The sequence below is a fragment of the Heteronotia binoei genome, unplaced genomic scaffold (genome assembly GCF_032191835.1).
Source record: "Heteronotia binoei isolate CCM8104 ecotype False Entrance Well unplaced genomic scaffold, APGP_CSIRO_Hbin_v1 ptg000055l___fragment_3, whole genome shotgun sequence".
NCBI classification, from domain to species: domain Eukaryota; kingdom Metazoa; phylum Chordata; class Lepidosauria; order Squamata; family Gekkonidae; genus Heteronotia; species Heteronotia binoei.
The window spans coordinates 1,159,112-1,186,660 of NW_026799985.1; the positions used below are offsets into that span (position 1 = coordinate 1,159,112).

Consider the following 27,549-nt stretch of genomic DNA (forward strand, 5'->3'; position numbering starts at 1 on the left):
GCAGGATCTGCACGGATTTCGCACTAATTGCCGCGGAGCACCCGGAAGAGCCGGAAAGTCCCGGCGCTTTTGCGGCGCAAACGGAAACTGCAAAAAACCAGTTTCCGTTTGCGCCGCAAAAGCGCCGAGACTTTCCGACTCTTCCGGGTGCTCCGCGGCAATTACTGCGAAATCCGCGCAGATCCTGCACGGTGAAGAGGGGCGTCGCTGCTGATTAAGGTGAGTGCGAAAACGCCCTTAAGGTTCATCACTGTCAGATCTTTTGATATACACCATAACCTGAAATCCTGCAGATTCTATTTTTCACCAGCAGGTGGCAATATTTCATTGTGCCAAGCCCATACACCATTAGCTCCAAATGGGTGTTTATAATATTTTCATAAACACAGGTCAAGCAGAGTATATGCTTGCAAACAGTAAAGTTGATCCACTGCCAGGCAGAGTGGCATCCCTGTTCTTACAAAGTTCTGCTGAAACCCATTCTGTAAGTTGGCGAAAAAATTATATGTAGATATCATGAGAAACTTATAGAGAAAAAAATATTTTTCCAGTTTCCCTCACACATTTTATAAAATTACACTTTTAGGCATATATATTATATTCAGATTGAAGTTCATCCCTTTGCCTAGCAACTTTATCAATTTTGTGATGTCTAAATGCATTTTAAAGGTATTGCCTTCTGTTACTTCACAGCATATCAAAGAATTTAGAAGAGCAAATAAATAAAAATACAAAATTAAAAATTATATTGATCTTAAGCTTTGATGGTATTCTCCTCATTTTAAAATCATTTTAAGTTTTAAAATCATGAGCACAACCAAAGCAGAGTTGCACCCTTCTAAGTCCAATTAAGTCAAAAGACTTAGAAGGATGTTTAGGCTTGCTCTGTTAATTCCATTGAAAATTAGGAATTAACTATGCTTTTTAATTCCACTGCTTTCAGTGGGTCAGTCATGAGTGAATGTATATTCTGCAACTGTCCCAGGCTAAAAAGATCCAATTCAGTTGTACATTTCTTCAGTGTGTGCAACAACCTTTCAGCTTACTTTGTTCACAGTGTTTTCCCATGAATCCTGTGCGACATGTACACTGCCCTGAGATGTGATCACAGTCAGCTCCATTTTGGCACTGGCAGGTTAATGCACAGTCCCTTCCATAAAACCCCAAAGGACATCCTGCAGTAGAAAGAATAAAAAGATAAACCAATCTATTTCAAAAAATTGCTGTTGTTGGTGTATGGCAGTGTGTGTTGTATAGCCAGGAGGTCTGAGGACCGTCTGGTAGCTGAAGTTCTAATTCTTTAGGGTTATGCATCATGAAGGGGTGAGCTAGACTTCTTAGTGGGCTGAGAGTGCTCTGATTGCTGTGACTGATCCAAGGTGGATTCCTGTGGAGGAATGAGGGATCAAACCCAGTTCTCTGGATTAGAATCCTGCCACTCTTAACCACTACACTAAACTGGCTCTCATTATTTTTTAAAATGTAGTGATCAAAGCCATATCACCAACATTAGAATTAAATTATTTAGAGATTCAACTTGATATGAAATCTGATAACATTTGAAGGAGATTATATGGGGATGTGGGAAATCAATCATATTAATGGAAGGCAGGTTGTAAGTAATGCAAGTAGTGAAATTTTAAGAAATTTTTCAAGCAGGAAGAATTGGAGTACTCTCTTCTGAAGACAGGGGAGGCTTATTAATAATGAATGGATCTTTGGATGCATATTCTCTGTAGGAGATCTGAAACATAAAACAGTAGAACAACACATTGTGACCTAGCCACACACAAAGTTCCTATTGCAGTCTGAAAAAAAAAGACTATTTTATATATAGAAAGATCATTATTAAGAATCAGGAAAGAAAAGAACCTTGAGAGCTGATGGTTGAGTAAGACAGAACAGCCCTCTAAGAGATGTCCTACTTCCTGACATCAGTAGTCAGAAAAGAGAACGGCTTAGTTTTTGTTTTTAGGCTGCCCATAGCATTCTTATGCAAAAATTGTACTGGTACTGTTTCTGGAGTCAAAATGGCTAAGCTACAGAGCTGACTACAAGGAAGTTGCCAGTCAAGTATATATAATGATCAGTTAATTAATTAACTCAGTGGGTTTGATAAAGAACACATCAATCAATGTGACATTTATCCACAGAATGAGGTTGCCAGTGTTTATTAGTCCATTACAGCCTTCAATGCTTTAGTTATTTTCTTAAGTCTTTTATCATTGAAAACATTTAAGATTAAAAAATGGGATTTTAAGTAGTTATTTAACTGTTATAATTGAAGAACATTTGCACAGTGCATAAAGAGTTAAAATCTGCAGCACAGTTTGATATTTTTAAAAGGCTGCTGTTTTTCAGAAACAGACAGATACAACTCCATTAGATCCAGAGCTTCAAATGCACCCTAATGTTGCTCACTGTGTATAGTATATATCTGTTTTGAGTTACATGCCAGCACTACTCATTCCTACTAACAATGGTAAGAAACTTTTTATATCAGTGGAACAATCCATGTGAGCAGCTTTCTAACGTAGTTACTGCAGAGAGCCACTGGTATCTGAAAGCTTTTCTAGGAGTTTGGCATCAGCAGGGCTGGCATGTGGGAATCGGTGAACTAGGCAATTGCCTAGGGCACTAGCTCCCAGCAGTGGTGGAGGCCAGGCATCCCCTCCCCACTTGTGTCATCCCTGAGTCTCCAGCTCATTTTTTCTTGGCTCTTAGGGATCAGAGGAGCTCCCCCGATCCCTCAGAGCCAAGAAAGAGCAGCGCTTTCCTTCCTCAGCATCCTCTGAGGACGCTGGGGAAGGGAAGTGCCAAGTGCTCGGTGTGACAATGTCACCTCTGAGTGACGTCATCATGCCCTGCACACGCACAAAAACTTTTCTCCGGGGGGGGGCCCATGTTGGGTTTCTGCCTCAGGCTCCAGAACCCCGCGCACCGGGGCTGGGCATTGGATTGAACGTGATGACTGATCTGGAACCTTCCTCTCTTTTTTGTTGTCTTCACAAGAACCGTGAAGTCTTCACACCCACACTCAGGATGGAGATCTTGGGACAGAGACAGAGGATCTCCTATCCTGGTTCTGTTACCCAGTGGTGAAAATAAATATACCTTTGTCCTGTGACTATCAGCAGCAGTTCCACAATTACGACTTTTATTCTAGCAAACATTTCCAACGCACAGCTGTACAGGTAAATAATTAGGGAGAACTCACTCTGGGTACAGTAGAGGCCAGTCCACCCTGGTGTACATTTGCATTCCCCATCATAGGCACTACACCGAGCTCCATTGTGGCAATTGCAGGTATGGATACAATTGGGGCCCCAATGGGAAGGAGGGCAAGCTGAAACAATCCGAAACAAAAGAGATAGTTATATTTAATACAGCTTTGTAGAACTCTACAAGTCAAACTCAAATATATATGCGACATGTTAATAATATTCACTGATTATTTTAAAGTTCAATCATTACATTTTTAAAACATTAAAACTAGCCCACCAGAGTCTTCTTGAGCCCTATTCTCTGTGGCAACCAGAGACAGGATTGGTTTTTGAGGGGGGTTTTTTTGGCTGTGGCACTTCACCCTTGAGGTTTGCCTGGCACTACTTTACATTCCTTCAGGTACCAAGACAAAGCATTTCTCTTTATTCAGGTATATAATTAAGAGATTTTATCTTTTTAAAGCTGTTTTGTGATCTGTTCAAAACCTATGGACTTTTTTATCGGTATATTTTTAAACTGCTCTATTTGTTTTGTGCTTCTTTTATGCCCTGGCATGTTTTTATTGACCTGTTTTATGGTTTGGTTTTTATTTGCATGTTGATATTTGATTGTTTCAGCTATAAGTAGTCTGAAACTGGTTCTAGAGAGGCAGCTTACAAATTCTCTCAACAACTGCCATTGTAGATTTTACTGCTAACAGCAAGAAAATGTAAACATAATGACCGATTTCGCACTATGCTTGTTCTGGGGTGGAGAGCCCTTTTGCTACCGGGGCTTCTCTCCATTTTCGCACAAATTGCCCTGGAGCTGTGAGTTGGTGCACTGCTATTCTGCAGCAAGCGGGATACGTTGACAAGCGGTTTCTGCTTGCTGTGGAATAGCAGCGCACCAAATCGCAGCTCCAAAGCAACTTGTGTGAAAACGAAGAGAAGCTGCAGCAGCAAAAGGGCTCTCCACCCTGGAACAAGCATAGTGCAAAATCGGTCAATATTTCACCATTGGCTATATTCACCTTTGTCTATGCTGCTGTAAATTTCTTCAGTGTTTAATATGTCTTGATTTTTCATGCATGCAAACTGTATTCAAGCCATGATTTACTTATTAAGATATGAAATTATGTCATCAATTCTATGCAGGTCTACTTGAAGTTTTCATTTTAGTCAATTGGGTTTACTCCCAGGAAAATGCTTGTAGGATTGCAGCCTACATGTACAAATTTTGAAAAACAGCTCTGTGCAAGTAAAATACTGAAAAGTTTGAGGGTGTGTGTGCGTGTTTATCACCTGAAAGAGAGCTAAAGGGCTCTTGGCCTGTAGCTCTTAGCCTGGGGGCTCTGTAAGGACCAAGAACCCAGAACCCTAATTTACTTGTGCTCCCAATAAGGTAAGTTGACCCTCCAGAAGGGGAGCCACATAAACAAACAGGATTTAAAGGGGACTGTATATTTTTGAAAAAAGCTATCATGAAGGTAGAATGCCAGCAGGGGGGTGGGGGCTTTCCAGTGTTTTGCACTGAGTGCCACATGTATGACTATCTGCCCACAGGACAGAAGTCTTGGGTGTGTGCTCGATGCAAGGAGCTTCTGGTCCTCAGAGAACGAGTTCGTACCCTTGAGGCCGAGGTGAGTGACCTGACGAAGCAGAGGCACTCAGGGAAGACTCTTGGGGGCGTACTAGATGAGCCCTGCTCTGAACGTGGCAGTCCCGTTGCTGCCAGGGAGGAAACAGGGCACCATGCTGCAGATAAGGGGAATGCGCCCTCAGAAGGGACCTCTTCTTCAGTTGGTGAGCAGGAATCCTTTCGTGCCAAGGAACCATCCCTAGGCGGGGAAAGAGGAGGGGTCTTGGTAGTTGGTGATTCGATCCTTAGGCAAGTAGACAGCTGGGTGGCAAAACTGCGTACTGACCGTATGGTGACTTGCCTGCCTGGTGCGAAGGTAGCGGACATTACGCGTGTAGTAGATAGGCTGATAGTGTTGGGGAGGAGCCAGTGGTCGTGGTGCGTGTTGGCACCAAAGATGTGGGGAAATGCAGTCGTGAGGTCCTGGAGGAAAAATTTAGGCTGCTAGGCGGGAGACTTAAGGCCAGGACCTCCAAGGGAGCCTTCTCAGAAGTGTTACCTGTTCCACGTGCAGGGCTGGAGAGACAGGCACAAATTAGAAGTCTCAATGTGTGGATGAGACAATGGTGTAAGGAAGAAGGGTTTAAGTTTGTTAGGCACTGGGATGCTTTCTGGAACAAGCGGGAGCTGTAAAAAAAAAACCGGTCTCCACTTGTCCCCAGATGGAACCAGGCTGCTGGCGCTTAAAATCAAAAAGGTGACAGAGCAGTTTTTAAACTATATCTTGGGGGAAAGCCGACAGGAGATGAAATGTCTCTGGTTCGGGAGGACTCATCTCAAAGAGATGAAGGGTTAGCTGTTACTTTTCTACCAGGTAATGGATCAGAGTTGTCCACTGAGATGGTGACAAACGGTATGGACTGTCTGCCAAAGTCTCGAGATGGCAGAAGGAAGGTTGCAGGCCTAGCTTGCCTGGGAAATTATAGATGTTTTTATGCAAATGCAAGAAGTGTTCAAAGTAGAATTGGTGAGTTGCAATGTTTAGTGTTGGGAGAAAACATAGACATTGTGGGAATTTCAGAAACTTGGAATGAGGAGAATCAGTGGGACATGGTGATTCCTGGATATAAGTTATATCGAAAGGATATATCTAGGAAAGGATATATCTAGGAAAGGCACAAACAGGCATAAGAAAAGGCCTGCATGGTTAACAAACAAAGTAATGGAAGCTGTAAAAGGTAAGAAGGACTCCTATAAGCGGTGGAAAACCAGTCCAAGTGAGATTAGTAAAAGGGAACACAGGCTGTGGCAAATCAAATGCAAGACTGTGATCAGGCAGGCAAAAAGGGACTATGAGGAGCATATTGCAAAAACCATAAGGACCAACAATAAAAATTTCTTAAAATATATTAGAAGTAGGAAACCAGCCAGGGAGGCAGTGGGGCCCTTGGATGACCATGGGGTAAAAGGATTACTGAAGGAGGATAGGGAAATGGCTGAGAAGCTGAATTCATTTTTTGCCTCCGTCTTCACAACTTTTTGCCCACCCCAGAACCACTAATTTTGGAAGGGGTGTTGAAAGACCTGAGTCAGATTGAGGTGACAAAAGAGGAGGTCCTACAACTGATAGACAAATTAAAAACTAATAAGTCACCAGGTCCGGATGGCATACATCCAAGAGTTCTGAAAGAACTCAAAGTTGAACTTGTGGATCTTTTGACAAAAATCTGTAATCTTTCATTGAAATCTGCCTCCGTTCCTGAGGACTGGAAGGTAGCAAATGTCACCCCCATCTTTAAAAAGGGTTCCAGAGGAGATCCGGGAAATTACAGGCCAGTCAGTCTGACTTCAATACCGGGAAAGTCGGTAGAAACCATTATCAAGGACAGAATGAGTAGGCACATTGATGAACACGGGTTATTGAGGAAGACTCAGCATGGGTTCTATAAGGGAAGATCTTGCCTCACTAACCTGTTACATTTCTTTGAGGGGGTGAACAAACATGTGGACAAAGGAGACCCGATAGATGTTGTTTACCTTGACTTCCAGAAAGCTTTTGATAAAGTTCCTCATCAAAGGCTCCTTAGAAAGCTTCAGAGTCATGGAGTAAAAGGACAGGTCCTCTTGTGGATCAAAAACTGGCTGAGTAATAGGAAGCAGAGAGTGAGTATAAATGGGCAGTCTTCACAATGGAGGACGGTAAGCAGTGGGGTGCCGCAGGGCTCGGTACTGGGTTCCATGCTCTTTAACTTGTTCATAAATGATTTAGAGTTGGGAGTGAGCAGTGAAGTGGCCAAGTTTGCGGATGACACTAAATTGTTCAGGGGGGTGAAAACCAGAGAGGATTGTGAGGAACTCCAAAGGAACCTGTTGAGGCTGGGTGAGTGGGCGTCAATGTGGCAGATGCAGTTCAGTGTGGCCAAGTGCAAAGTAATGCACATTGGGGCCAAGAATCCCAGCTACAAATACAAGTTGATGGGGTGTGAACTGGCAGAGACTGACCAAGAGAGAGATCTTGGGGTCGTGGTAGATAACTCACTGAAAATGTCAACAGTGTGCGATTGCAATAAAAAAGGCCAACGCCATGCTGGGAATTATTAGGAAGGGAACTGAAAACAAATCAGCCAGTATTATAATGCTCCTGTATAAATCGATGGTGCGGTCTCATTTGGAATACTGTGTGCAATTCTGGTCACCGCACCTCAAAAAGAATATTATAGCATTGGAAGAAGTCCAGAAAAGGGCAACTAGAATGATTAAAGGATTGGAACACTTTCCCTATGAAGAAAAGTTAAAATGCTTGGGGCTCTTTAGCTTGGATAAGCGTCGATTGTAGGGTGACATGATAGAGGTTTACAAGATAATGCACGGGATGGAGAAAGTAGAGAAAGAAGTACTTCTCTCCCTTTCTCACAATACAAGAACTCGTGGGCATTTGATGAAATTGCTGAGCAGTCAGGTTAAAACAGATAAAAGGAAGTACTTCTTCATCCAAAGGGTGATTAACATGTGGAATTCACTGCCACAGGAGGTGGTGGCGGCTACAAGCATAGATAGCTTCAAGCAGGGGTTAGATAAAAATATGAAGCAGAGGTCCATCAGTGGCTATTAGCCACAGTGTGTATATATATGTGTGTGTGTGTGTGTGACACAGGGTGTTGGACTGGATGGGCCATTGGCCTGATCCAACATGGGTTCTCTTATGTTCTTATGTAAAGCATTGTGCCTGGCTCAGCATGACCCTTTGAGAATCTACACATGATTTTGAAAGAATGTCTTTGAAATTTTTATTCCTGATAGCTGTTGAAAGTTTTGCATTTAATTTACAGACACAGAGAACGAACACAGCACATCCTTTCAAAATATCCCCTTGGTGTATTTTGATCTTACTCTTAATTTAAGGAGCTCAGGTCCTGTGTATGGTTCTCCCTTCCCCATTTTGTTCTCACAACAACCCTATTAGGTATGCAGATTCTGCTGGAGGAGAGTGACTGGTTCAAGGTCATCCAGTAAGCTTCAAAGAATTGTGGGGATTTGAGACCAGGACTGGTTTCACACTGATTTGATTTGATTGTCAATTTATTCTGCCAATGTTCAGTACAAATCAAAAGCAAAAACTATTCAATAAAACATTTAAGAATAAAATTGATCTAAATATAACAGGAATATATCTAAGATTTAACATTTAAAATTGATCTGCGAAATTGACATGATATTATTTATTTATTTATTTTGGTTCACTTATATTCCGCCCTTTCCCAGACGGGCTCAGGGTGGATCAAACACCTATATCCTGTTGTGAAATAATCCGCTTCAGTCTGAACTGTTTCCGGGCTATTAAACAGCTGCTGCTGAAGCAGCAGGATCCTGGCAGTGGCCAGTGGTTGCCCATTCACACTGCTAGCCCAGCTCAACCACGGACCCGCTGTGGAAAGGGTTGTCTTTTTTTAAAAGGCCCCTGTGTGTGCCTGTTAATTGAAGAAGTACACAAGTGCTCCTCGGAGAGGAGTTAGGGGGAAACACCCCCCCCCCCCCCGACCTTGCACAATCACATAGCTTTTCTGTTTATGAGACACCCCGGGGCATCAGACAGCAGCCGATTATGCAACTGACATCCAATTCAGGGGGATGCTACTGGGAAAATCCAGGTAGCTTTTTGATGTGGAAAGGAGGCGTCTGGAGATGCGGTGAGTATGGGTGCGGCTCAGAGGCCAGATGTGCTTGTGTGATCATGCACTTTTAATCTGAATGAGAGGTGGGGCAAATCTCCAGTGTCATGGGTGCCGGGGACCCTGCAGAGGAAGGTGAGCCTGCAGAAGAAACTGTGCCCCTGCCACCTGCACCAGTGCCCCTGCCTCCTGCTGGAGAAGATCCCAGCCCCCCTGCCTCGCCCTCTCGGGTGGTGCATGTGCGTGACCGCCTCCGTCAGGACCTCAGGGATCGGAGGAGGGTGGCACGCTCACAAGCAAGACGCTCCCTGAGCCCTGAGTTTTGAGAGGATTCTGGTCCTTCTAAGAGCAAGGATGCTTGAGTTGTAACAGGATCCTGGCTGCCTCTCTGAGCCAGCAATTAGCCCAAATGGGCAACAGCCAGCAGAGGGCTATATAGCCGTAGGCTCTGGGAGGAGGCTTTGTGGAAGCAACTAGTCATCTCCCTGACGTTCTAGCATCCACTCCGATTTGACTTTGGTTTCTGGACTCCCTGACTTTGGCTTGTGACTTCTGGACTCCCTGACCTCGGCTTCTGGACCTCGGACCTGTGATACTTGTACAGTGATTCGGATTTGGCGCCTCGGACCCTCATGCTTACTGGCTACAGACCTCGGACTGCCCCTGGACTTTGCCTGACCAGGCCCCAGCCGTGACAGATTGCTTCCACCCGACAAACACCGACTCCACAGGATGGATGCTGAAGCAAGTGAAACCACAGGACTACTGGCTGCACTCCAAGCCCAGGTACAGCAGCTAACACAGGCAGTGGTGCACTTGCAGCAACAACCTGCGGCCAGTGCTCCAGCCAAGTGCCCAGTTCCCCCACCTGACAGATTTGGGGGTGCCGTGGAAGAATTTCCTGCTTTCCTAGCACAGTGTCGGCTGTACTTCGAACTGAGAGCACGGGACTTCCTCGATGACAAAACGAAGGTGTGTTTCATCATCAGTCTGTTAAAGGGACAGGCGGCCAAATGGGCCACACCCTTGCTGGTTGCATCCTCTCCCCTACTGATTAATTACCAGGGGTTTGAGGCCCACCTGTCTGCTGCCTTCTCAAACCCAGTCCAAGCAGCCACAGCCAACCGGAAGATCAGGGCGCTGAAACAAGGCAACTCCTCGGTGGCTCAATATGCCACCGAATTCAAGCTCCTGGCCCAAGACTTGGCGTGGAATGAGGCTACCCAGATGGACCAGTTTACCGAGGGGTTGGCAGAGGAAGTCCTGGATGAACTGGCCAGGGTAGAGCAACCACCCACGCTCCAACAACTTATCACCCTCTGCCTCTGCATCGATGGCCGCCTGGAAAGTCGCCGCCAAGCCAGGACCAGAGGGCGCCAGCTGCCTGCGCCGTGCCACTTGGCTCCTCGCCCATCCCCAGCTAGTACCAGCACCGAGGATGAGCCTATGTGGCTTGGAGCTGCTCGACCCCGCCTGACCCCAGAGGAAAAGACCAGACGCCGCACACAGAATCTGTGCCTCTACTGCGGCACGACAGGCCACTATGCCTCTGGCTGCCCTGGTAAGCATTGGATACCCGGACCTCCGCTGCCACCGCTGCCAAAAGGGCAGCCCCAGGCGTAAGTGGACCCCCCAGCCTGGGGCGACTAGCTGGGTCCTCTGAACAGCGGGCTGATACCCCGGGGCCGTTCCTGCTACCAGTCAAACTCCGTCTGCCTGACGAACGCTGGCTGTTCGTGTATGCCATGCTGGACTCGGGAGCGGCCCACTGTTTCATAGATGACACCTTCGTAAAGCAGCACCAGATCCCGGTGCAGACAAAAGAGATTCCGACGCTGGTGGAGGCCATTGACGGGTGCCTCCTCCGTTCTGGGCCCGTCACCCAGGAGACCTGTCCCATCACCTTCCACGTCCAGCAGCACCAAGAACAGCTGCAGTTTAATGTCGCCCGCATGCCTCGCTTCCCGCTGATTCTGGGCCTTTCCTGGCTGCAGCTGCACAACCCCATCGTGGACTGGGCCCAGCAGGAACTATGTTTCCGAGACCCATGTCCTCATCTGACTCCTCCCACCACTCTAGCAGCCGGCATCCCGAGTGGTGGTCCTCCGCTCCCTCAGAAGTATGCGGATTTCGCCGATGTCTTCGAAGAGACAGGAGCGGATCAGCTTCCCCCTCACCAGCCCTATGACTGTGCCATTGACTTGGTACCTGGGGCACCACTCCCGGTGGGGCATCTGTACCCTATGTCGGAGCCTGAGTTGGCAGCTCTGCGAGACTTCCTGGACAAGAACCTGAAACGCGGATTCATCCGACCCTCGACCTCTCCCCTGTCTGCTCCAGTCCTCTTCGTGAAGAAGAAAAGTGGGGAGCTCCGGTTGTGCAATGATTACCGGGCCCTGAACAAGATCACCATCCGCAACCGGTACCCTCTACCACTGATCCCTGAACTCTTGGATTGCTTAAAGGGGGCCCAAATCTACACCAAGCTGGACCTCCGTGGAGCGTACAATTTGGTGCGCATACGGCCCGGAGACGAGTGGAAGACCGCGTTTGGGACCCGATACGGGCAGTACGAGCACCTGGTGATGCCCTTCGGATTGACCAACGCCCTCTCTGTCTTCCAGAGGTTCATGAATGACATCTTCCGGGACCTGCTCGACCGCTTCGCAATCATATACCTAGATGACATCCTAATTTACTCCCGTGATCCTGCCCAGCACGCCGAGCACGTCCGCCAGGTCCTGCAGCGCCTACGGACCCATGGCCTCTACGCCAAGCTGGAGAAGTGCGACTTCGACCTGTGCTCTGTCGAGTTCCTCGGTCACATTGTGTCACCGCAGGGGATCCTCATGGACCCAAAAAAAGTGGAAGCGGTCCTGACCTGGCAGGCTCCTCAGAATCGCAAAGACCTGCAGCGATTCCTTGGTTTTGCCAACTACTATAGGCAATTCATCCCGGCCTATGCATCCCTGACAACACCCCTGACACAACTACTCCGCCCCAAAGAACCCTTCCGCTGGTCCCCGGAGGCCGATAACGCCTTCTTCACCCTGAAGACCCGCTTTGCCACCGGGCCACTCCTGAGATACCATGACCCCCAGCTTCCCTTTACGGTGGAAGCTGATGCCTCCAACGTGGCCCTGGGAGGAGTGCTGTCCCAGCGCGAGGAGCCGTCTCAGCCACTCCAGCCCTGCGCCTATTACTCACGCCAGCTTACTGCTGCGGAGAGGAACTATACCATCTGGGAGAGGGAGTTGCTCACGATCAAGGCGGCTTTTGAGGTTTGGAGGCATTACCTCGAAGGGGCTCGCCACCCTGTTCAAGTGCTCACTGATCACCGGAACTTAAAGCACCTCCAGACCACCCGCCGTCTCAACCAGCGCCAGATCCGATGGTCCCTCTTCTTCTCCCGCTTTGACTTCCGGATCTCCTACATCCCCTATACCCAGAACCGGAAAGCAGACGCGCTCTCCCGGAAATCGGAATACGCCCCTGCTTCAACTGAGACCGCGCCCGCTGCTCCCATCCTGCCACCCTCAGTGTTTGCAGCCACTTCCACTTCACCCACACTCGTGGAGGACGTTCGTGCTAGCCAGGCCAACGATCCCTGGGTCCAGCAACACCTCCAGGCACACCAAGATGACTCGGCAGGCGAGTTCACGACTTCCCGGCAATCCTGCCACCCACGAATGTCCCCGCTGTCGAAGCCTACCTGCAAGAACTCCGCGCCAGCCAAGACTTGCTCTGAGAGCAGCTACAGCGGGCCAAGGAAGCCTATAAACTGGCTGCGGACCGGAAGAGGCAGGAAGGCCCCCCAATCCAGCCGGGGGATCAGGTGTGGCTCTCAACTCGCTACCTGCGCCGGCCTGGTCGGTCTCACAAGCTGGATGCACGGTTCATTGGACCCTACCCCGTCATAGAATAAACCCCGTTGCCTTCAGGCTCCAGTTGCCACCCCACCTCCGCATTCACCCCGTGTTCCATCGCTCCCTCCTTGTTCCAGCTGCACCCCCTGACCCAGCTCATCCTCCTTGCCCACCGCCGCCACCATCGGTGTTGGTGGATGATGAAGAGGAATACGAGGTGCGCCAGATCCTGGACTCCCGGTACCATCGTGGAGGCCTCCAGTACCTTGTGGACTGGGAGGGATACGGCCCAGAAGACCAGTCTTGGGAGCCCGTGGACAATCTTCATGCCCCGGACTTGGTGCAACGGTTCCACAACGACCACCCCGACCTCCCAGGCCCCTTGACGGAGGGGGGCCCTGGGGGAGAGGATAGTGTCATGGGTGCCGGGGACCCTGCAGAGGAAGGTGAGCCTGCAGAAGAAACTGTGCCCCTGCCACCTGCACCAGTGCCCCTGCCTCCTGCTGGAGAAGATCCCAGCCCCCCTGCCTCGCCCTCTCAGGTGGTGCGTGTGCGTGACCGCCTCTGTCAGGACCTCAGGGATCGGAGGAGGGCGGCACGCTCACAAGCAAGACGCTCCCTGAGCCCTGAGTTTTGAGAGGATTTTGGCCCTTCTAAGAGCAAGGATGCTTGAGTTGTAACAGGATCCTGGCTGCCTCTCTGAGCCAGCAATTAGCCCAAATGGGCAACAGCCAGCAGAGGGCTATATAGCTGTAGGCTCTGGGAGGAGGCTTTGTGGAAGCAACTAGTCATCTCTCTGACGTTCTAGCATCCACTCCGGCTTGACTTTGGTTTCTGGACTCCCTGACTTTGGCTTGTGACTTCTGGACTCCCTGACCTCAGCTTCTGGACCTCGGACCTGCGATACTTGTATAGTGATTCGGATTTGGCGCCTCGGACCCTCCTGCTTACTGGCTACAGACCTCGGAGTGCCCCTGGACTTTGCCTGACCCGGCCCCAGCCATGACATCCTGTGTGAAACCACCCCAGATCTCCCAGAGCCTAGTCAGGCACTCTAACAACTACCCATACTGTCCCTGTGTGTTACTAGTTCCAGTGAAAGAATATATTTCACATGGAATACTGAGAACCAAGACTTTAAATTTGTTAATGTACCATGAACACATGAGTCAGAATGGTGGATTCCAACATTCTATTAATGTTACTTTGCTACTGGCGTAAGAGTAAAAGCAACAACAGCACACACAGGAAGTTTGTGAGTATGCAGAACTTCAATTATATTGCTCCTCTAATTGGTCATATGCACACCATGCAATCACAAACAAAGGCTATCATGCAGCCATGTGACAGCTGCTGATGGACTAGTGCATAGTGAACATGGGGACAATATAGACTGCAGGTTCTACAACATGATTAACAGCTGGTTCTTGAAAAGCTGTCCAAAGATGGTCCTTAATGGGCAACTTGGAGATCCACTTTCCCTAATGTACAGTGAAAAGACATCGAAACTCCCCTTTTTTTCTCACAGAACATGGACTGAAGTCAGTATCTATATTAGTTCATGTGGTCTATTGGAACCATCTCCTACCATGGAAATCACAGAGTCTATTACACAGTGGCTCATTTTAGTGTGCAAAAGGCCTTCAATAGAACTTAATTATGAGGTTAGGAACACAGATGTAGCCTAAGGACTTGTCTTTGTTTTCATCAATATATGATCAATAACACTTTCCATGTAATAATTCATTATTTATAGAGCAACAAAGCATTGCTGTGTTGACTGGTTCAGAGCTGAGGGCTACTGCAAAATGGGGGTATTAAAGAAAATGTAGGTTGCATGTGTTATCTCAGCAACTGAAGCAGTTAAAGTTTTATCGGCCAATTTTTAAAACAACTTAAAATACATCTTGAAGAAATGCATGTAAAATGATAATTTGGATCTGATTCTTTCCCCCCACATTTTAAAATTTTAAATTACATATTTATTTCACACAAAATGTGGGGAAAGGCTGGTGATTTATACAAAAAAGGGGCTGTCCATTCATGTATACAAAAATCTTTAAGAGGCTTCATGAAAGTCACATTGAAATAAAATTAAGTAACAGGATCACTTTTTTTTCTTACAAGAACTAAAAGCCTTTACATAAGCTTCACAAAATTCCTTTTCCTGGTCTAAAGGTCAGCCTTAATAGATCTCTTCATTCTACTGTCCCTTTTTTCTTATTGCCCCATATCAAGTTGTCCATAAGCAACAAAAGAAGTATCATTATCCAATAAGGAATAAATGAAGTCTCAGAAGCAAAAGCAAGACAGAAGAGCTTCATGCTAACCCTGGAATTCAAATTTTAAAAAATCCTAAAACATTGCAATTAAAAATCCTTAAGGAGAAAAACCAAATGTTAATTTATAAAAGTTAACATTTAAATAATCTGTAGAAGCCATTTTAACCAATCAATTCGTATTTTTAAATATATGTGGGCCATCAGAGATCTTTTAAAACACAATCCTAATATACAGCATGAAAATCCAGCACCATTGGAGTCATACATAAGCATCTATAATTTTAATAGTGAACAAAACTAGCTATAGGAAGGTAATACAGATTATGAAAACCATGTTTAAAGGTTTCTGAATAATGCAGATGTTGCCCAGAACTAGAATTCAGCCAGTTAACCTGTGCTAGTCAATCCACAACTTATGTAACCAATGAACCACATTACAAGGAGTTCCATAGCAACAGGTTTTATTCACCCTGAGTCCTAGCTAAAACTCATGCAAACTCTGCTGAAGCTATGCGTCTAAATAGTCATTAAAGCTGTACTCTCGAAAGCTTGCAGCTGCCACCTAATCACATATCTATTTAATTCCATTGGCAACGGATTCAAGCAGCCTTACAGCACAGTAGGAAATCCATGTTCATTGTCCAAAGCACATGAACAGCACTCAGCCACTCTACCATTTAAGCCAATGTCTTTGGTTAGGCATGCCTGGATTCATTTAGGGTACCTTCACAGAGCATTCTAAGGAAATATAGAAGTCTATGTGAAAACCTGAAAGAATTACTTTGATGTTCTGACTTAAATTTTTAGAATGCACTGTGTTACAACTACTGCTAATTTCTTGATTAAAGGATGGCATGCCACATCTATACAAAGAACATAGGAAGGCATTTGTTCTTAACATGCAACAAAGAAACATTAATTATTAAAAGCCAATTTAATGCACTATTCTGGAAGATAGACGAGCAGCTGCATTATGAAGTGCATTACAACGTTTGAAGTTTCCAAGAGTAAGTTTGTTATCCAAAAACTGTATGGCAAATATTTCTCAATATGTCTGAAATGGTACCAAGTATCCATTACAGTTTTTCACTTAGTTATAAGATATGTCTTCACTGACTAAGACAAAAAATAAAGGAAACTAAACCATTATTATCAAGAAATTTGATCCAAGAAAACACAGGTACTTACGCTGAGAACAGTCACTACCAATCCAGCCAGGGTAACATTGACAAGACCGGTCAATTGGATTACAAGTCCCATTGTTGGTGCATGTGCAAATTCCTGCACAGTTCTTCCCAAATCTGCCACTGGGACAGACTGCAAAAATCAAATGTTTGAATTCATCAGTTTTGCATTCTTAAAAAGGTTTTTTTGTTTTACTTAAAATATTGGTATATTTGGGAAATACCCACTCAATGATGGAGGATTGGTCATGATTACAGGTGACAGGCAGAAGGGTAGCTTTCCTTCCTTCTTCCCAGTTGCCTTTATTCTAACTTCCTTTCCTCAAGACCAGTGGTGACCAAACTTGCTTAATGTAAGAGCCACATAGAATAAATATGAGATGTTTGAGAGCCACAAGACATGTACAATATTATACATGTCTTTATTAAAACTCTTGATAATTTCTTTGTACAGAAAGATAAAATACATATGTATGAACTTTATAACATGACCATGCTAGAAGGAGACTTCTAAAAAAAAGCTGGGAATAACAGGACCCATAAAACCAGCACAGGGAAAGGTTAGGGAATTATTTTTGGCACCAGTGGTAGAAGGAAAAGCACATAAATCACAGACCACTGTTTGCATCATTATGCATGTTTCTTTGCCTTGACATGAACGTTAGTAAATACATCCTATAAGAGCTATGAAACTAAGGGGGAACCCTGGGTCATCCTCTAATTCTGTCCTTCCTTCCAGTGGCTCCAGTGGCTCTTGCATTCTCTTTCCCTCCTCTAGGTCTCTGAGGAACCTCTGTGGTGGTGGTGAAGAGCTTGCAAGTCTGCCTATTTCTTCCCCCTCCTTCCCTGCTTTACACACAACAGAAATAGTCACCTACCTATAGGTCAGTGCTCAGAGGCTGACTGAGGTCCTGATGCTTAGCATGCTTACTTGAGAGTAAGCCTACATTAAGTTCCTCCTGGACCTTTGGGAGCTGCACAATTTATGTGAAAGAGCCACATGTGGGTCCCAAGCTGCAGTCTGGCCACCCCAGCTCTAGACCTTGCTTGTACCATTTCAAATAGTCCTTTCCAGTTTTTTCAGACTCCACTATTTTTTCTTCCACCTTTATTAAACTCCTCTACTGACCATGCCACACCTTCACTTCCTCTCCCGATGCTTCTTCCTCATTTCCTTCCCTAGGTAATCTGCTTCCATCAACATGCTTTTCTTTGGATGTCTATCTACTTTGCCCCTTATCAAGCTTTTGCCTCCAGCCTTGCATCCTTCCCTTCCCCTTTAACCCTTCTCAGCTATATCATGTTCTTATGGTTATGTCCCTGTGATCATACAACTGACTTATGGGCAGGCACATCATTGCATAAATGAACAGATTTTGTATATTGTTTTATTGTAATGTAACCTATGTCCACCATGTCTGGCTTTTATACTGGATATCACTCAGCAGTTGCTAGTAGGCTGTCTTGGATACTGAGCAATTTTTAATTTATCCTTTGATCCACAGGTTTGTTGCAGATTGTGATGGAATGTTTCATTAGTTAGTTAATTAAAAACATTTTTATCCCACTTAGGACCTTTTATACAAATAGCTAAAATGACATTAAAATCAGTTTTAAAACCATACACACACACAGGTAATCTATAGCAGTAATCTACAGTAGAAGTTAAAACAAAAATAGGAAGGAAGATCAGTAAGGGAACACCAAATGAAACAAAAATGTCTTCACCAATGGGCAGAATACAATAAGATTCCCTGGAGATGGAACTCCCTGAAGAGGCACAGTTTTGGTGCCTTGGCTGAGAAGGCTCTTTCTCAGGGTGCCACCTATCTAGCTTGGGAGCACCTGAAGTAGGGCTCCCAAAGATTACTATAATGGGAAGAAGAAGAAGAAGAAGAAGAAGAAGAAGAAGAAGAAGAAGAAGAAGAAGAAGAAGAAGAAGAAGAAGAAGAAGAAGAAGAAGAAGAAGAAGAAGAAGAAGAAGAAGAAGAAGAAGAAGAAGAAGAAGAAGAAGAAGAAGAAGAAGAAGAAGAAGAAGAAGAAGAAGATGATGATGATGATGATGATGATGATGATGATGATGATGATGATGATGATGATGATGATGATGATGATTTTGGATTTATATCCCGCCCTATACTCTAAATCTCAGAGCGGTCACAATCTCTTCTACCTTCCACCCCCCTCCAACAAACACCCTGTGCGGTAGGTGGGGCTGAGAGTGCTTTTACAGCAGCTGCCCTTTCAAGGACAGCTTCTATGAAAGCTATGGCTGACTCAAGGCCATCTCAGCAGGTGCAAGTGGAGGAGTGGGGAATCAAACCCAGTTCTCCCAGATAAGAGTCCGCGCACTTAACCACTACACCAAACTGGCTCTCTGGCAGGTTCATATGGTAACACACGGTCCTTAACATATACTGTTCCCTGCCATGTAGAGTTTTAAAGGTCAACAGCAGCATCATGAATTGACCCTGGAAAAAAAACTGGAGTCGGTGTAAATGGAACAAGACTGGAGTGATATGGTCCCTGTGACCCACTCTGTTTAGCCTTCTCTACTCTTCCAGCCATTCTTCAAGGGCAGCCACACACAGAATACACTGCAGTAATCTAACCTAGAAGTAACCAAGGCATGCACCAGAGTGCAAGATCTTTTTTACCCAGGAAAGCCACAGATAGATCACCAGCTAAAACTGGTAGAAGAAACTCCTGGACACCACTTCCACCTGCTTATGTATCTGGAGGTCCTAATAATTTATGTAGCTGAAAGAACAGTGACATGTTTGGAGTTACCTCTGGATGGTACTCTTGTGGTTTTGTCTTCTGTGAGTCTTAAAGGCCACGGATTTTAAGGGATAATTTCTCTGAAGTGATATCAGCTTCCATTATTTTTCCACACCTACCCAAATCTGCAAAATGACTCAGAGGGTGGCCAAATGATCACATTCACAGACCAGTGGAACATTGTCTTGCTAGCTGATAGAGTACAATGCCCAAATATAAGTATTAAACTTTTAAAAGTATGCTCTTATTTTTAAATCCATATTCAGACAAAATACTGTTATAGATTATTATTTAGTGCTCTGGCACTTGTACAATTATGGAAGATTTATAACAAATATGCATACTGCTCAACAAGAATTCTCCCTTCTCTTTCCTTGTGAAGCTTAAACGTGACTGTGATAGACTGTCAAAGGTTAATGCCTTATAGAGTCTGAGAACCTCTGAGTGACAGCTGAAGGAGAGACAGTTAAGCACTAACTGTGGACTGGGAAGGAAGCTAAGAGAGTAAATGGATCAAGGGGGATCCTCATTCATGCCAAAAAAGAGAAATAGCTTCTAGTAAAGAGAAGTGATCACTGCCCAGTCAAGAAGGAAAATAGCTTCTAGAAAAGAGGAGTAATCCCTGGTCTGGATATAAAAAAGGATTTGGGGAACTTGGTTGTTTGTTCTTGCCTTCTAAACTTGCTGTCTGTGAAACTCAGAAACTTATGCTTGAGTGTTTAAGCAGAAACTGAAAAGAAAGTGGCTCTCTTCACTTTCCATCTGACAGTGTGATTTATAAAAGAGGTAATGATAATGATGATACTACAACTATTAATAAGACTGCAATATGATCTGTACCTTCATTGCAAAGGGCTCCTGTGAAACCAGGTAAGCAGTCACAAAGTCCAGTCACGTGGTGGCACGGACCACTGCTGTGCACACACTGGGGGCATGCCTGGCTACAGCGATGGCCATAAAATCCAGGGGAGCAAACTGAAAACAGAAAGATGTTATTGTTTTTTTCTTTCATTCATACCCAGCCAAGACAAACCTAGTACAGTTGCTTTGGATTCACTTATCTGTTTTTATGAGTCAGGGAGACTTCTCACAGAACATCTGAGAATACTTAAATTATGCAAACATAGTACTTAAATAAGCAGATTTATTTATACACAGTACATAGCACTGAAATAAATAGATTAATTTTGAAAGCTTGATATGTATGGAATATAAGCAGCTTGATATGTATGGGATATAATTTAAAAACCAAAACAAACCCTAGTGAGATATGGAAGTATTATCTAAAGAAGTTTATCTAAAATTGTCTTGTTACAATTTTATCCTCCCCATCATTATACCATCACCATTGTTGTGATATTTGCAAAGCAATGTAAATTTCTCCTTTATAGCTGAACTGCTCTGAATCATTACAGCCTGTCAGCTTCCAACAGAATACCAGCATAATATCCTTTTCCCAATCTGAGGACACTTGAAGTGCAAGATGGATAGCCATCTGTCTGTAACAGTAGAAAAAAGCAAGAGTTCAGTAGCGCCTTAAAGACTAACAAAATCTGTGGTAGGATATGAGCTTTCATGAGTCACAGCCTACGTCTTCAGATATCTGTTATATGAAGAAGTGAGCAGTGACTCATGAAAGTTCATACCCTACCACAAATCTTGTTAGTCTTTAATGTACTACTGAACTCTTACTCTTTTCTACTCAAAGTGCAGACAGTGCAGAATATGCTACTGCCTGCTTCTGTTCAACTGATGACTTAAAAAACAAAAGCATTCCAATTCATTTTTATGCCAAGTATACTAATTCCCTCTTCCTCATAGATACATAACCATTTGCACTGGCAGAAAAAGAAAAGGGCTGGTAAGTAGAATTTCTTTCTTTACATCTCGAACCTGTCTTTTCTTTCATGACCATTTAGTATATTAAGCAAGGTTTGAAGCTAAGTTCCTGTTGTTACGTGTCCATTAACATTTACAAAGCTAACTTTTCACCATTAAGTTATCTGAAGTCGTTTAGATGGTAGCCAGAGTAACTGCATGCTTGAAATAGGTTGTCTGGTTAAAAAAAAAAAAACCTTGTAGTTTTTCAGTAAAGCTTTGGATAAGTCATTATTTTCTCTTTGGATAAATCATTATTGCCTCTTGGTTTCTTACTGAAATACAGCTGTTAAACTTGGTTCTTTCATTATAACATCTTCACATAGTAATAGAGTCACTGTCCTAAATTGTGCTTATGATGCAAGGTCAGTAAAAGATTTACATACTACATTATATCACTTTATTTACAGTGTGTCTGGATTAACTGAACATTGAGTGAATAAAGCCATTATAAAGCAGACTTTGGGAATATCCATCAAGGACTGCTACTGGGCAGTTTTGTTTCAATAGGACTTGCGTGGGAACAATGCTTGCTAGACCACACACAAGTTCAGAATTTTCTCCAACCACCCAGATGGTTCAGTGAGTGTTAATTAAAACGCAACAGTTTTGTAACATGAAAAGAGGTTATATGACTAGCTTCACATTTAACCACTTCCATCAATTTCCACCCTATGGTTCAGGCTCCAATTTACAATGAATACTTATACAAATTAAAATGATAATACAGAACATTTATGACTTTCCCATCATTAGGTTTTGGCAGAACCAGGGTTTATTATATGTCAATGAGAAGCCTATGCAATTATTAATATTTAGAAATACAGTCCATAGGATCAGGAACTGAAAATGGAAGCAACAAACAGCATGATAATTCCAAAGAGAAGAGATACAACAGACAGAAAGCAGCATTATAAGCCTAAAAGTTTACTCAGGTTAAAAAGGTAAAGGTAGTTTCCTGTGCAAGCACCAGTCATTTTTTACTCTGGGGTGACATCGCATCATGACATTTTCATGGCAGTCTTTTTATGGGGTGGTTTGCCATTGCCTTCCTCAGTCATCTACACTTTTTCCCAGCAAGCTGGGTACTCATTTTACTAAACTTGGAAGGATAGAAGGCTGAGTCAACCTCAAGCTGGCTACCTGAACCCAGCTTCTGCGGGGATCAAACTCAGGTCGTGAGCAGAGTTTAGGACTGCAGTTCTGCAGCTTACCACTTCTCCAGACTAAATCCAGCTTCTTCAGATTTTCTTCTTTCATTAACGATTTGAAGTTAGAAGTAAGCTGTGAAGTGGCTACGTTTGGAGATGACACGAAGTTGTTTAGGGTGGTGTGAGAACCAGGGTGAATTGTGAGGCACTCCAGAGAGATCTGTCGGGGCTGGGCAAGTGGGCATCAATGTGGTAAATGAGGTTCAGTGTGGGCAAGTGCAAAGTAATGCATATTGGACCCAAAAATCCTAACTATAAATACATATCACCTTTCTGGATCAGCCATATTTATTTTGAGAATGAACAATGGCATGGCTCTTTTTGCTAGTGAACTTACTGGGTAGGATGTAAAAGAAATTTTAAAAAATTGGAATGAAGTTCCCATCACTGGGCAAAGGTCCAGCAGATCCTGGCTTGAATATGGTCTGGGTCTAACACTAATCCTAACCCCACCATTCTTGGCGAGGTAATTTTTTGGTCGTTGTTTTGTTCTTTCTTATCTCTTGTCACTTTATTCACAGTTTTCCCGTACAGATAATTTCCCCCATTTTGTTTCCACAGTTTTCCTTTAACTTTTCTGAAAAATGCTTTCTGGGGGTATTGTCAGTTTTAATATCCACATAAATTAATGAAGTCTGCAATGGGAAAAGACACGTCTAGAAATGCAGGTAAATTAAGTGGTTATGAGTAGTGTTGGAATGCTGAGGTGGTAGAACTACAGGGTGAGGGCAGCATGTTTACATTACATGCCCCTACATTACAATATCCTGTAAATTGAAATTTGCTCAGCATATGAAGGACTGAGATTCTTTCTCTCTAATGAGCTAATTTTTAATTTTCAGGAAGTTTGTACATGAATGAGCACTGGAAATGTGGCTCTCCTCAGCTACAGTCTGAAGTGGTACAGATCATCCAGTAATCTCAGAATTCCTTCACCTTATTCTACATACCCATGGGCGGACTATCTAGAGAAATCATAATTCGATATTACTATTCATGAATGGCAATGAATCTGTTCTCAGATCGTTCATCTTTCAACTAAAGGCCAATTCAAAAATTATGGCTTTAACTGTTATGGGTTTAACTTCTATGCCAGTTCAAACAGCCACCAGGAATATATAGTTCTAGGTACAGTTTGGCTAATTGATGTGGTAAGTCAACATGAGTCAACAGTGTGATGCGGTGGCTAAAAAGGCAAATGCAATTTTGGGCTGTATTAACAGAAGTATAGTGTCCAGATTATGTGATGTGATTGTATCGCTTTACTCTGCTCTGGTAAGACCTCATCTGGAGTATTGTGCTCAGTTTTGGGCACCACATTTTAAGAAGGATATAGACAAGCTGGAACGGGTCCAGATGAGGGCAATGAAGATGGTGAGGGGTCTGGAGACCAAGTCCTATGAGGAAAGGTTAAAGGAGCTGGAGATGTTTAGCCTGGAGAGGAGGCGGCTGAGAGGTGATATGATCACCATCTTCAAGTACTTGAAGGGCTGTCATATAGAGAATGATGTGGAATTGTTTTCTGTGGCCCTGTAAGGTAGGACCAGAACCAATGGATTGAAATTAAATCAAAAGAGTTTCCTGCTCAACATTAAAAAGAACTTCCTGACCGTTAGAGTGATTCCTCAGTGGAACAGGCTTCCTCAGGAGGTGGTGGGCTCTCCTTCCTTGGAGGTTTTTAAACAGAGGCTAAATGGCCATCTGACAGCAATGAAGATCCTGTGAATTTAGGGGGAGGTGTTTGTGAGTTTCCTGCATTGTGCAGGGGGTTGGACTAGATGACCCTAGAGGTCCCTTCCAACTCTATGATTCTATGAAGTATTTAGGAGTGCTATATCCCCAGAAGCATTTTTATCTTTAGTCCCCATGCAGTGGCTCTAAAGTTTGATTTAATCCCAGTGGCCAATTTAGCTGAAGCAGGAGATGACGGTGTCAACAAGATTATACATTTTCCAACACAATGAGTCTTGATGACTGAGGTACAAATTAAAGTTTGATAAATACAAGATATATATCCAGTTTACAAGTTAAAGATAGTTAAAGATAGTAAAAAAAAGTAGAGTGACTGCCAATAAGTGGCAGGCTAAGCACATACTGAACTAATGACAAAATCTGATGAAGTGTGCATGCACATGAAAACTTATACCCAGAATTAAATTTTGTTGGTCTTAAAGGTGACACTGGATTTAAAATTTGTTTTACTTCTTCAGATCAACATGGCTACCCACCTGAATCTATTAAATATATGTAAAAGCACTACTTGAGTTTACTTTACTCAAATTTGGCATTACAGAATAGCCGCATTAAAAAATACTTATGCATGTGTATAATGCTTGCATTGTTCAATGAGCTTCACGCCTGTTACCCCAGTAATCCCGACAACAACCCTGTAAGATAGGCTAGTATGAGGGCTAAGAGAGTGAGTCTGTGGCTGAGATGAGGTTATCATTACCTCCCAACATCACAGTCCAGTCTCTTAGCGACTATGCTATATCCAAGAAATAAAGGAGCAAGGATTTTTAAAACTTACTTCTTTGACAAGTAGTGCCTCTGTAGCCAGGTGCACATTCACAGATCCCTTCATCTGGAGAGCATGATGCACCATTTTTACAGAAACAGGACAATGAACAGTTTGGACCCCAACGTCCCTCAGTACATACACTGTCACAATGCATACCTGCAAGCAATTAACATAGAATTGTCATTATAACCACAGAGGATGTACACTAATCACAAATAACATTAACAGACAAATTTAATACTGCCACTACAATATGAAGGAGGGAGGCACAATGTAACAGCATCATTTATTACACTTAAATAATATTACAAACTTCACACATTCCCAAAGTGTTTTGGCCAGAATGATTAAGGGTCATAGTAGAGTCGATAGCTGAAGACCCATTGTAATAGCTAGGGATGGGGCCAAGAAACGACGTTTAGAGTAAAAGGGGTGCCAGAGCTCACTCACAATCTTTACCCACAGTTAGCAGTTCAGCTAATGCACATCCATGCACATCCATTTATTTGTTTGATTATATTTATATCTCACCCTTCCCAAAGCAGGCTCAGGGTGGGTAACATCAAATTACATAAACATTAAAAACCAGTCAGTACATAATCATTACAATAAATAAGACAATTAGGCTCTGTTCACACAGTGTGTTGAGTCCGTGTTAAACTGACCCGGTTCTGTTCCAAATATCTTTGTTCCAGATATTATCAATCAGACTGCCATACTGCAATTCAAATCACTCCATGGTGAAACCGTCTTCTGCCGTCCACACGATGGCACTATGTTCTTTTTTCCCTCCACTATTATGTGCATGCGCACATTATGCTCATGCATGCATTATGCACACACGCACATTATGTGCATATGCATACATGCGCATGCACATACGTTAAAACATGTGGTTATGCACATATCGCTAAGTAGTAAAAAAAATGGTGACCGTAAACCAGATGTCTGAGGCTCCTTTTGCTCTGGGACAGCCTTTAGACATCCAGAAGTTGGTTAATATCGCAGCAGAACTATTCAGATGGAGAAAACTACAAGGTGAAACTAGAGAACTCAAAAAACACCACAAAGGAGCAGGTAACAAAATAATCCAGTTTTGAGAAGGATTTTTTTTGGGGGGGGGGGGTGGCTACCATGAGTTAATACTGGGAGGCAGATGTTGCTGTCTGATCAGCCACTTTAAATCCGGAAGGAAACAGCAGTGACATCTGATTATACTGTGCATCTGTATAGGGCTTAGACAATTAAAAGATGGTGAGACAGAAGTAACAATTTAAAAAAAATATGCTGGGCAGATGGTAATGGTAATGGAAGTCAAACCAACTCATGTCACGTTAAGAGTTAGGACTCATAATAGGGCAGGCTGTCAGGGCAGCTTCTATGCAGGGAGGCTAGATAAGGCTGTCAGAACAGCTCCATTTTACAGGCTCTGAGGAATGGCAATAAGTTCCACAAGATCCTGATCTCAGGTAGGAGCATGTTCCACCAGGTGGAGACCAGAAGAGAAAAGGCCCTGGCCTTGGCTGAGGCTAAGTGGATGTCTTTTGGGCTTGGAATAACCAGTAGATATTGATCAGCAGAGCATGAGGCTCTTCGGAGAGTATATGGGTGAAACGGTTTAATTCTTATATGTTTGTCTGTAGTATGCACAGGGATGTAGACAGGGCTTTTGAAATAGAAAAAGCCCAGCAGAAACTCATTTGCATATTAGACCACACTCCCTGACATCATCATCATTTCTCTCAGCACTTTTTTTGTAGAAAAAGTCAAGCAGCAATCATTTGCATATTAGGCCACATCCCTGACACCATGTTAGCTGGAACTGCGTTCCTGTGTTTTCCTGCTCAAAAAAAGCAAGATGATTCCTGTACACATAGGGGCACCAGGTCCAAGCTGAAAAATACCTGGAGATTTTAGGGGTGGAGCCAAGGGAGGGCAAGGTTTGGGATGGCAAGGGACTCTAAGGAGGCATAATGCCACAGATTCCACCTTCTAAAGCAGCTATTTTTCTCAGGTGATGTGATCTCTGTCACCTGGAGATAAGTTATAATAACAGGAGATCTCCATCTACCACCTGGAGTTTGATAACCTTACATAGCCACCATTTACCTCTCAGTAGTTTCTTCCACAATGTACTTTCCTTCAAGCCAAATCCCTTTCGGGCTCATAGCTTAGTTGAAAGGGACAGACCATAACTTCTTCCACTAGCTATGGAACCTCTATGTTTAGAGGCAGTGTATCTCTGCATATAAGAGGCAGAGGACAAACAACAAACTTTCACCTCCATGTCCTGCTAATGAGCTCCCAGAGGGATGTGGTTGGCTGCTGCAGCAGGGAACAGAATGTCAGACTAGATGGCCCTCTGTTCTTGATCCAGCAAGACAGTTTCTATGTTCTTGTACTTCAGTTTCTCTGTTCTAATAATTGCAGGAAAACAACTTCAGTTTGGGTTTACTTCTTCATTTGAAGAGGGAATGTTTGCAAGGCAACAAGTAGTGAAGGAACCTGATTTCTTTTATAATTACTAATAGGCTGATTACTGTTAAATTTCATACTATGGGAGAGCAGGGGCGTAGACTTTTCAATTTCCGGGGGGGGGGGAGGCTGGGGCCCAGCCAGAGGCATTTGATCCAGTGACATCATAGGGAGAAGCCAGTGACATCACAGGGAGGGTCCTCCATTATCACTATCTATGAATTTATGGAGAAGCTCCCTCCCCATAAATTTAGGGGGCACCCCCCCCAACAATGCCCATGGACCGGGCCAAACCCAGGAAAAGGTAGGAGTTGGCCAGTGGTTATAGTGGTATCTCAGAGGTCTAGGATTGCCAATCCCCAGGTGGGGGCAGGGGATCCCCCGGTTTGGAGACCCT

At 44.1% G+C, this 27,549-nt stretch overlaps 1 protein-coding gene across 2 annotated transcripts in view; it reads right to left on the reverse strand.

Moving 5' to 3' along the window:
* The window catches only part of LOC132590499 (multiple epidermal growth factor-like domains protein 10), a 158,828-nt gene that overhangs the window by 9,481 nt on the left and 121,798 nt on the right, over positions 1-27,549 (reverse strand). For both annotated transcript variants that reach the window (XM_060263405.1, XM_060263403.1), the window contains exons 13-17: positions 24,687-24,833; positions 19,908-20,042; positions 16,291-16,419; positions 3,218-3,346; positions 1,047-1,175 (exon numbers count right to left, since the gene is read on the reverse strand). In XM_060263405.1, coding sequence (XP_060119388.1) covers positions 1,047-1,175; positions 3,218-3,346; positions 16,291-16,419; positions 19,908-20,042; positions 24,687-24,833 — 669 coding nt within the window. The remainder of the gene's footprint in view (positions 1-1,046; positions 1,176-3,217; positions 3,347-16,290; positions 16,420-19,907; positions 20,043-24,686; positions 24,834-27,549) is intronic.